This window comes from Curcuma longa, chromosome 16 (genome assembly GCF_044706935.1).
Source record: "Curcuma longa cultivar G26 ecotype Majalengka, Jawa Barat chromosome 16, ITB_CL_G26_1.1, whole genome shotgun sequence".
Lineage (NCBI taxonomy): Eukaryota > Viridiplantae > Streptophyta > Magnoliopsida > Zingiberales > Zingiberaceae > Curcuma > Curcuma longa.
This window is the reverse complement of record NC_133876.1, coordinates 523,948-535,289: the sequence shown is the minus strand read 5'-3', so window position 1 is coordinate 535,289 and position 11,342 is coordinate 523,948. Positions and strand designations below refer to the sequence as shown.

At 36.0% G+C, this 11,342-nt stretch overlaps 1 protein-coding gene across 1 annotated transcript; it reads right to left on the bottom strand.

Moving 5' to 3' along the window:
- Positions 1-328: 328 nt before the first annotated feature.
- On the bottom strand, positions 329-11,108 carry LOC141847692 (uncharacterized). The gene is made up of 7 exons (XM_074735757.1): positions 10,455-11,108; positions 9,421-10,373; positions 8,831-8,896; positions 8,580-8,708; positions 6,305-6,355; positions 1,168-1,308; positions 329-1,075 (listed from the first exon to the last, which is right to left on the bottom strand). Exons 1-7 carry the CDS (start codon positions 10,966-10,968, stop codon positions 518-520), a joined length of 2,412 nt encoding a protein of 803 aa, XP_074591858.1. The 5' UTR covers positions 10,969-11,108; the 3' UTR covers positions 329-517.
- Between the last annotated feature and the right edge of the window lie 234 nt (positions 11,109-11,342).

Sequence of the window (11,342 nt, the reverse complement as noted above, 5' to 3'; positions counted from 1 at the left end):
GTAATTTGAATGAGGAAAAAAGAGCTGGAGTTACTCAACCTTCCAATTGAATGAAAACTAGAAATATAGAGATAAATTAAGAAAAGATAGTGAGTATCATTTTCATAAGAAGGGGCATATCAGGAAATGCAGTAGAATAGAAAGAAAAAGAAACCACAATAAAAAATTAAATATTAGACAATATTGTTCATGAGGACTCATTCGACGATTACGAGTACAAAATACTCGAAAATCACATCTCATGACACAGTTCTAACTTAAAAATTTGCATGCGCAGACAACCAAACAAAAAAGCATTTAATGATATAGAAAAATTGCTGATGGGCTTTAAAAAAATCATATATCATTTACTATAAAAACTATCCACACTTTTGGCAGATAGTCTGCTATCTAGCAGCACTATACAATTGCTGCATAGTACATGAAAGTAGGGAGTTAGTTCAACATTTGGAACTAGCAGCATTGCTTATGAAATTAGCATCATCTAAGAATATATAGAAGGCAAAAATAAAAAATGCTAGCCACTAGCACCAAATAGAAACTCCTCCAAAATTTTTGATGCTTCAGATGCCTCATTTTGCAGAGCTTTGGACATGGAAGTTGTAGCAGAACTGCTGCTGGCTCCTCCATTAATCAAAACTTCACCAGCAATGCTTTTCTTAGGAAGAAAAATACTAGATCCATTTTGTGGTTTGACAAATGGTTTAGCAGTCAAGCAGTCAGTATTTTTATGTCCCTCTTTGGATTCCTTTGCTGGGTTTTCGTCATTGTGCATACTTTTCTCAGGAAGCAAACTCTTCCCAAGCTTATTCGTGATATTTGACAGCCCATTTCCAAGTGTAATAAAGCTGATTCCCTTCGGCAATTTCATAGGTTTCTTTGCAGAACCCAAATTGGCTTCCAAATTCTTAGATGAGACATGGGTAGTGCTTGAAATGATAGTTTTTGCAGAAGCATTTACATTTGCATGGTTCTTGTTCATACAATTTTGTATGCCTACATTCAAATTTTCTACTGTTGGTGGAGAAACTAACTTTCTAGCATCTGGCAAAGAGGGACCTTCAACATCCACAATCTAAAGAAATGAATAATGAAGTTAATTTTGGCCAAAGAAGCTAAAGATGAAAACTTATGGAAAACAATAGAAAACACTATGCAAGAGGATACCTTATGAGAAAACTTGCATTTATCACCTCTATGACATGTGCCTTTTGACTTGAAGTTGTGGCATGGATACTTGGAGAGTTCATGATCAAATGGGCACTCATCGCCTTTCAAACAAGAGTCGCAAGCAAAGTACTTGCATGGCTGCGAAACAACCAACTAGATGTTATCAAGAATAAAAAGGAAAAGTCATGATAACATTTAAGCTATGGAACAGCTATGTATGTTTATGACTTGCAAGTAAATGGGTACAAATCCACAAGATTACTTTGATACTAAGGTTAACTGGTAGAAGAAAAAAATTGCAAAACGAGAAGGATTAAAAGAATGCAAGTGAGACAAGTCTAAAAAGCTGTAAACATATACATGGGGCACTTAATATCAAGTCACAAGGCAATCACTTAAGAGAAATAATAAATTTCACAATATCAGTGTCTTGAGTTTTGGGGCTGAGTATTCTCCAACTAGTGATGTCAATTAGCCATGCCCAGGCCAGCACGACTCAGGCTCATGCTGACCTGGTTTCTGTAATGCTGGCATGGGCACAACATAACAACAGACCATCCTCAACATGCTCCAGAGTGTTCCAAGTTCACACCTAGCATGAGCCTTTAGCCTGGCCACATTGTGCCCATGCCAAACTAGGCATGTCAGCTAGATTTATATAAAAAAGATAAAATAAGAATTTTAAAATTTCTAAAAAACCTAAAGAAAGAAATTTCATAATTAAAATTTTGATATTTGCATGATTACATCTTATGTTTAGTTCAACAGTCTCAAATTTGGTACCACATCAATATGTCATAGATAATTATTGGAATGAAATATATACATATTGAGTCCGCACCATCTTTTGGCTTTCTAGGGTTGCCTACTTACCTTCCTTAAGAAGCATCAAGATCCACATAGTTCTATACTAACCATATCACTTAGACCTATGAGTTGTCAAGTAAATCATCTTATTGCTAGCTTGGTCAAATGGCTCCTAGTGTACCTACTTCGCTCGAGCTGACTTCATCTTTATCAAACTTAAATGTTATGTAGCCCTTATCTCATAGGTGGTCCTCAACTTGTAACTAATCCTTCAAACAAATGCACATCTCCAATCTCTCTTAATTCAAGTGGCTCCTCTCATCCACAAAGCGATTACCTAAACACTAAAACAAGCCTCTACTTAATGAAAATAAGGAAACACATTGACATAAAAAAGGCAATGATTGAAGAAATAAGTCAACAACTATCCAATTTGACTAAAAATGCATCTCCACTTCACAACTACTCCACCTTACCACTCGACCTGCGCATCTGCTTCACAACTACTCCACCTTCCCACTCAACCAAATAAGGAAAGATATTGACAAAAAAGGCAATGATTGAAGAAATAATCCAACAAATATTTGATTCAGCTAAAAGGTGTCTCCGCTTGACAACTACTCCACCTTCCCATTTGAAAGAGTCAAGTTCTCTTCAGTTGAGGAGAATAACACAGTCAAAAATTTAATTCTATTAAAAGTTGTTTAAGTTGTTAATTTTTATAATTTATTAGAACTTAAAAAAAAATATTTAGTTTTTTTAGAAAAGTCTATTAAGTTTTATTAGAAAAATTAGAGTTTTATTAGAAAAATTAAAGGGTCTATCAAACTATAGTTAGAATCTCATATAATGATACAGTCGTTGACTTAATAGAGTTTTCAATTTCCTTTCCTCTGTGTTTCTATGTGAGAATCGGTAACTTTCCTTTGGTTGAGGATTGCATCTTTATTTGTCCGTTGTGTTGCGCCACTACTGCTACTGTATCCACTAGAACAAGTAGTACATTATGAGCCATCTGTCACAACCTACTAAATTTCAAGCTCAAGAGAGGTTCTTGATCTATTATTTAGTCCACCCTCTTGATCCATGGTTTTGGCCCATGGTCTCTCTTTTATGTTTTTCCTTTAGAGATTATTATACACATTTCTAGAATTTTCTAATCATGAAAATATTTAGGTATTTTATAGGATGAAATATTTAGATACTTTGTAGATGCTTTCTATACATGTAACATACATTATGGGATCAACCCAATCTTAACCATATATTCAAGAGGATGCATAAAAATAGCTTCCTTCTCTCCACTTGTAATCATCCTCAAGAATAGTAATCTCACTTTAGTTACTAATCTTTCAAGCTCTCTCTCAATGTCTTTTGGCTTCTCTTGTGTAGGTTTCTAACAGGTTAAGCCTACTTAGCAACTTTGCGAAGATGAGTTGTCTGTGCCGCAGGGGTAACTGGTGCTAAAACCAAGCCTGTGATAGTTAATATTGGAGTCAAAATTCCCACCATCCAACATTTAAGTATTATTCTTAAGAGCAATGGCGTCCAATGATGAGACCTTGGGCAATCAATCTTGTGTAATGGAGAAGCAGCACACACAAGGCATATGTGGCAAGGCTAAGGCAACGAAGGTGGATGTTATTGAATCACAAGTTGCTACCATGGAACAAGCTATCTCCAAGGTGCAGTCCACCATAAAGGAGATTAGTGCTGATAGCTTAGAGGAAGATATCTTCAAGATGAAGTCCATTAATGGGATTATTGAGGATCTCACCAACTATATAGATGGTGTAGAGACGGAGTGTAGAGACAGTGTGGTGAATTAGTTGTTGCCACCAAGAAAAATCATTCTCGATTATAAGAATGCTTAGCATGTGGAGCTGCAAGCTATCACTTAGGAGCACGTCGAACTTAGAGCATTTGCAGAGTAGGTGTTGCAGGATTGACTGTCAGAAGTGGAACCACACACACATAATGAGTCATAGGCACATGTGGGATTAGCTCAAGGTGTTCAAGTGTCAGCAACATCAATATTATCCTAATGCCAACAATAGTCATCTATAAGGATGCTCGTGATGCCAAGGAGGTTGATAGTTTCTTGTACAACCTTAAAAGGTGGTTGATTGGATGTAGTGAGATCCTAAGGAGACTACAATGCCAAGGAGATTGACTTATACAACCTCTCTTGTATCATTAGATTTGATGTAGCAAGAGAGACGGTTGATTCCACCAGAAGATTTGCGAGTATCGCCATTGCTTACCTCTTCTTTGTCACGAGCAAGAGTTGTCGCCAAAGTTAGTCGTAGATAGGTTTGTGGGTGGGTTGAGAAGGAAAGGTTGTGATACTTATCTCCAGCCACACCAAAGAATTGCTCCATGACCCATCGTACAATTCAGGATCAAGTTGGTATTCACCCACCTACAACGACTCGATGTTCAACTTGCCACCCCCAAACTTGGTGTGCCACTATCGGTGATTATATTTTACAATAATACACTATAAAGATTAATTAAAGAATTGATAAGATTTTGCTTGATAAATAAATAATAAAAAATTGAAATGAGAATTTTTAAAACAATGGGTACCTTGTAAGAAGAGACGAGGACAAATTGATGAGACCATGAATGTTGGTGCAATGGTGCTAAGATGGGTGACGTCGCAACAAGAATTAACATATATGTACTATGAATTGTATGTATATAAAAATACATTATATATTATGCTAATTAACAAGAATATAGAAAATTAATAAAATTAAAAGAGATTAAAGGGGACATTAGAGAATGAAAGGGGCAAAAATGAAAAGGGTGACCCTTATTTTTGTTATCATCAAGGGCACCCCAATTCGAAAACATATTGAAACAAAACTTCATCCCATTTTTCATACTGAAAATACACTTGTTCTAGTATTGTTGTAGCAATTTTGGTTAACACTGGCCACAACATGTGTCAGTTTTGTTCAAAACTACTACATCGTACCAAAATTGTTTGTAGCAGTTTTGGCTAAAAGAGCTACACATGTAGCAATTTTGACCAAAGTTGCTACAATAGTGTTGGAACAAGGGCATTTTCAAATGAAAAATGTGATGGTGTTTTGATATTTTTTTCAAACTAGGGCACCCTTGTAACAATAACAAAAATAAGAGGCACTCTTTTGATTTTTGTCCAAAATGAAATTGTTTGAGAGAATTAAGCATACGAGAGCTTAAGAGTGTGTCTATGATGAATAAAAAGGATTAGAGTATTTTGGTCATTTTAAGGGTGTTTGACCAAAACACCCTTTAAAATTAACATTTATAACTGTTGATGGGGATTTTCGTAAAAATAATACCAACTAAATTCAAATTGGAGATGGGGTTGTCAAGCTAGCTCGTTTGGGATGTGTCATGCATGACCACATCCACACTAGGCCCATGTCAGCATAGGGGGTGAGTCAGGCCCAATATGGCCCAAACCCATTATGGTTTAAGTGTGTCGTGTCAAGCCGAACCATGGGCGGTCCAATCCACTTGATACCTCTAACTCAATGCTTCTACCAATAGACCCCTAGCCCTCCTCTTTCAAGATGGCAATGAGCTAGGTATCATCAATTTTTGGTACTATCTCAACATAAACCTGATTATGTGCATGTTACCTAATTCTCATTATATATTCTCTAATACTTATTCCTCAGTTAAAGCTTACTCAATTAGAAAAAAGCATACCCCAAACTCTAAAATACCTATTAATATCTAACTTAAATATATATGTATTCACATAGTAGACTTAATGGCTATGATATGCATGTATTCACATGTACCTGCAATTTAAGTACCCTACTTGTATAAAGGAAGCCAAAAATTAACCCCTACTTGCATATATATAGGCACCTCAACCCAACACAAACAATTTGAGAGCCAAGTATCCAATTATCAGGGTACCCAATCACAAAGACCGATGAGATTGTCAATTGAGGCACATGGTTTATCTTGCATTAGAAGATGAAAGCAGGAAAAGGAAATGCCACTTATCCATATGGGCTGCAGAATTATCCATCATATGTCAAGTAACATGAAGTTTATGGACCAAGTCACAATTGAGGCACATGGTTTATCTTGCATTAGAAGATGAAAGAAGAAAAAGGAAATGACACTTATCCATATGGGCATGCAGAATTATCCATCATATGTCAAGTAACATGAAGTTTCCAAACCAAGTCATAAAAAAAACACAAAGCGATGTTCTTCAGGTAACCATAAATAGTAAACTATCACTAATAATAAAGGGGTTTAAAAAAAATCCAAACCTTGGAGAAAGAATATATATTCTAGGTGAGAACTCTACCTGTGACTTTGTGTGAGGTGTGGCATCATGGGAAAATTTGCACAAATCTCCCTGCATGAAAAAAAAATCTTATGTGAGATTTCTGTACGACAGCTGAAAAAGAATTGGATTAACTGGTATAATAATCATTATAGACAACAAAAATAACAAATTTAACCACCGAGACCATGGATAACATTTTTTGATAGACTTTCATTTTTTGAGAAAGTTTTGACCATGTTTTGCTTTGCTCAAACTTTAGCTAAAAACCTGAAGACCATGTCAGCTTGTCTCATCGCAACCAGCCACAGCGAAATCACATACAACACAGGATCAAGACATCAGGAAATGAATGCACAATAAAAATGATATCCTGGATAAAATTTCTTAAGATGTGAGCTCTCTCAAATCACCTTGAAGATCACAAGAATCAAGTAATAACATCACAAGAATCAAGTAATAACACGGCTAATGAAATTAGGGTAGTAGTTAAGATTTTTGGCATTTGTGCACTTCATGTGGTGCCAACGATGATTTATTTCAACCATATTTAACTTTCTTAATCCCGGGTTATCTTTTCCTCAAAAAAAATTAGTAGTAGTTAAGATTCTATAGATCATCATAATGTGACATCAGGAACAACTTATCATCATCAACCCATGTTTGTCCTAGTTATTTGGGTTGGCTATAGGAATCTTATCTCTCCAATGAACTTTATGCAATGCAAGGTTATATCACTAATAGTATACAAATTAAAAATCTATTTTTTCCATACTAGCTTTAGAACCAATATTAATTGTAAATAATGTATGCTAAGTGTTCATCTTGAATATGATTATTAGTTGGTTTAGTAATAGCGTAAAAAAGGATAGGACTTAGAGCTCTTAGATGAAACCAGCATCTACTTATAGAAGGAAAAAAAAACCCACACTCTTAAAGTTCAATTACAATATAATTAAAAAAACAAATTCTTCTCTAGAACTTACCACAATAATTGTCTGGGTAACTAGGTGTAAACCAACAACCATAGAAAAAAATATTTATCACACTCCCAGTAAATCAGGATTATTAAAACAATACAGCTACAAGATATTTTTTTTCTCCAAAACCTATCCCAAACATCGGCTAAGGATTCTACTATGACCTTTTTCTAAATCAATAAATAAATATCCATAAATGTTATTTCTCTTCTCTATTTTTTTCGACTAGTTATCTTATCAAATAATTAACATCTATGGTTGATCTTCCAAACATTAAACCAAATTAATTTTTGAAAATGACTGTCTCATCTTTAATTTTCCTCTCAGTAATTATTTTTTCAAAATTTCATGGTATGACTTATCAACTTTATGCCTCTATAATTTGGACAGTATTATATATCACCTTGATTCTTATAAATATGTATAAAATTTATTGAATAACTAAGTTCACTAAATTAAACATTAATTTCCTTAACTCTACCAAATTTCAAGAAAAATATAATGTGAATCTATACTTTCACATACCTATACTTTCTTCCAAATCTACGATTGCTAAATCTACCAAAATTTTCAATCTCTTAAATCAAATTATCTATGGAATGCTCATTAATTAACTTTACAACTTTCCAACTCTCCTTATATATTTTACCTTTAGCTTTAGAACTCCAAAAATTACTCTATAAATATGTATCATCATCATCATGAAGCCTCGTTTGTCCTAACTATTTGAGGTTATTAATGCCCCCAAAATATCAATATCATGAAACTCCTCATTCTAAATTCTTTCAACATTCTATCTTTGACAAATCTTATTTCTTAAAATTCTACCATCTAGTTTTCTAAAATTATAAGTAGGTTTTTTTACACATTTTTTTCTGTCTTCCTAGTGAAGAAAAAATCTATTTGATGTAATGAAATGCTCATCCAACTTTAAGTCTCTCCCTAATGGGAATATTAACACCCGTCATATAATTTACCAAATTGATAATCTTCATGTACACCTTTGTATTTAAACTTTCCTAAAGTACAGAATTGATTGTTTATAATAGATGAAATCAACATTAACCGAACAGAATATAATGACGAGATGGAAATGCCATCTTACTGAAATAAATGATTTGGAGAACCAAAGAAGATAAGTTGCAATGCATTCATTATGTGCTAAAATCTCATACCAAGTATGATATACGTCAATAAGAGTAAACAATATAAATTAAGAGATTGATAGACAATATACAAAACAAATAAGCAAAACATTGAACCATACACATCTGTAAAAATACACAAATCCAAACTGTAGAAATCGATAAACTAACCTGCTGACATCTGCCTATCATATAAAAGTTGCACAGTTTAACTGCTTTTGGCTTTACTACTGGCGGAAGCTTCAATCTCTTAACTCCTTGTTCCCTCTCTTTCTCTGCTCTTTTCCTTCTCTTAGCTTTCTGCGGAGAAACAAGCAAACCAAAAAAAGGGATTCAGTTTGATGGCTATCTACTAGATGTGGCATTTTCAAAAAATGATGATGGCTTAAGAGCTTCGGTGTATATATGAACATTGCAGCCACCTTTTTCTGTGCTTTTCTTTCCTCGGTTAAAGCACCTCTTTTTCTCTTTGGTCCAACTTTACCAGCCTGTAAAAAGATGGAGACACAGACCAAACAAAATCAGGCAACAATGAAGAACGAAGGCTGCTAAATTAAAAAATTGAGTTTGAAGGTTCAGTCTCCTATCAGCGAATTGCATACTGCAATAATTCTGATTATTTTGAGTTGTAATTGTATACAAGGGCTTTTTCAGTCAACCAAACAACCCAAAGTCCAAATGAATAGCAGTGCTTATCATACAAATCATAAAGTTTTGATCATAATGTTGCTTAGAAATAGGAATGGAGCAGAAAAATCTAAGATCACTATCAAAGGAAAACATGCATTCTGTGTAAACAGTGATCAGTGACAAAGAGATGGCCAAAGATAGAATGTAACCAATGGATGGAAACATAATCATTTAACTATTAGAAAAATGTAGAAAGATAAGTTTATTGATAATAAGTACGAATATCAATTTTTGGACAATAATTTTATAACGCCCATATCACCTTCAAAGTTAAAAGAATAAATTGACTTACTGATAAAAGAAGTATATCAACATTACTCACATTCTGACAGATTGTGTTCTCTTCATCCAACGTAAGAGTAGGCAATGCAACTTCATGCTTCTTGGCATCCATCAAAGGTACATCATGACAACTTTTTAATTCAACATTTAGATGTATATCATCCAAATTAATATCATCAGTAATGTTATCTTCATCAACACATGCATAATGATTATCCATATTCAGGTTAGAAGCACTCAAGAAAATGTTCTTGCCAGAAGAATTAGTTCCAAGAGGCTTAGTGAGACAATCAGGGCCTTCTTTATTAAGAATGCCACTCCAATCAGAAACTTTATCTGTTTTCTGACCCTGGTGAAAATTATTCTGATGTATCACCAAGGACCCAAAGTCATCTGAATTCCAAAAATCACCAGGAATTTGCCCTTCTTCAACTTCTTCGCTGTCTGAATCTAGTAAGGAATCTAAAAGGCTCTTATGATATTGATCCTGAACTAAACATTCCATAGAAGAATCCAAGAGTGTTTCTTGATGTTTTTCAACTGGTTCATTTGTGGAGTTTGAATGTGGTAATGAATCTAAAAGGCTCTTATGTAATTGTTCCTGAACTGAAGTGTTTGTGGAAGAATCCAAGAGTGTTTCCTGATGTTTTTCAACTGATTCATTTGTGGAGTTAGACATATCCTCCTGGGGTTGAACCACCAGAAGCTTATCAGTAGACAAATATGTAATGGAATCTTTAACAGACTCAGTGTGTCCATTCACTTTTCCCCCAAGCAATTCAGTGGAATTAGTAAATGTTTTCAACTCAAAATCTTCTGTTCTTGTTCTATTAACTTCTGTAGCTTCTAGTATATCTTTGTTCCTTTCTTCTGATTTGCCAATTGTCTCAACAATCTGAATATCGGAATCAAGGCAAGGTGTATTGTCAGGCTGGGCATCAGCAACTTTGCTGTCCAATCCTCCAGCTAAGCCAAGTATGCTACCATGTACTCCTAGTAGTTCAAAGAAATCAAAACAATTATCAAATGGAGACGTCAAGTAAAATATTCTCTTAGTTGTGTCAATGATCATACCTTTCTGAACTCGATCAACACCTAGACCACTGTCCCCTTGCTGATGATCTAGCTCCACCATTCTACCCGAAGCCTGACCTTCATCAACTCCAAAGTGAAGCTTCGAACTTTCAGACATAAGGTCCTTCACCGCCTCACAATTTCCCCACTTCTCATCCCCCAATTTCTCATCCAACCCAAGATTACGACTTGAAGCAACATGGAGGCTAGGGCTTATATTCCCACTGCAACCACGCCCAAGCTCCACAAGCAAAGCTCCACCATTGCTTCGATCAAAGGCGAAATCTTTTTCGCAGAAGGAGGGATCAGAAATTTCAGCACCGAAGATGGGTCTCGGATCCTCTCGAGATTCTGGAGAGCAAATGAACGATTCATCGAGGCAAAAGGAGAAGATCCTAACAAGAGTATGATAAGAGGCACTATCGAGATGGGAACTCCGACGCAGGAGCGGGAGGTGGGGCAAGCGGCTCTTGGACGGAGGGTTTAGGGTTTGGATAGCATTTAGTTCCTCCATAGGTACCAACTCCGCTACACCGCCGAGCTCTCACTTTCATCCAAAGTATGCTAGAAACGTTGATAAGGTATACCTAGCAATCATGTCAGTAGTCAAGACTAGGGTTCTGCTCTTCTCCACGCGGTTGCAGAGAAATCCGGCGGCGGCGTCCAACGCCGGCTGCAGCGGCGATCTCTCGAACACGGAAGCAGGGACGGCGAGATCCCGAGCGCGGCAGACGGCGAGCTCCTTAGCGCGGCAGACAGCGAGCTCCCGAGCGCGAAGACGGCGAACTCTTGAGCGCGGCAGACAGCGAACTCCCAAACGCGAAGACAGCAAGCTCCTTAGCGCGGCAGACGGCGAACTCCCGAACACGGCAACCGGCGGGCTCCCGA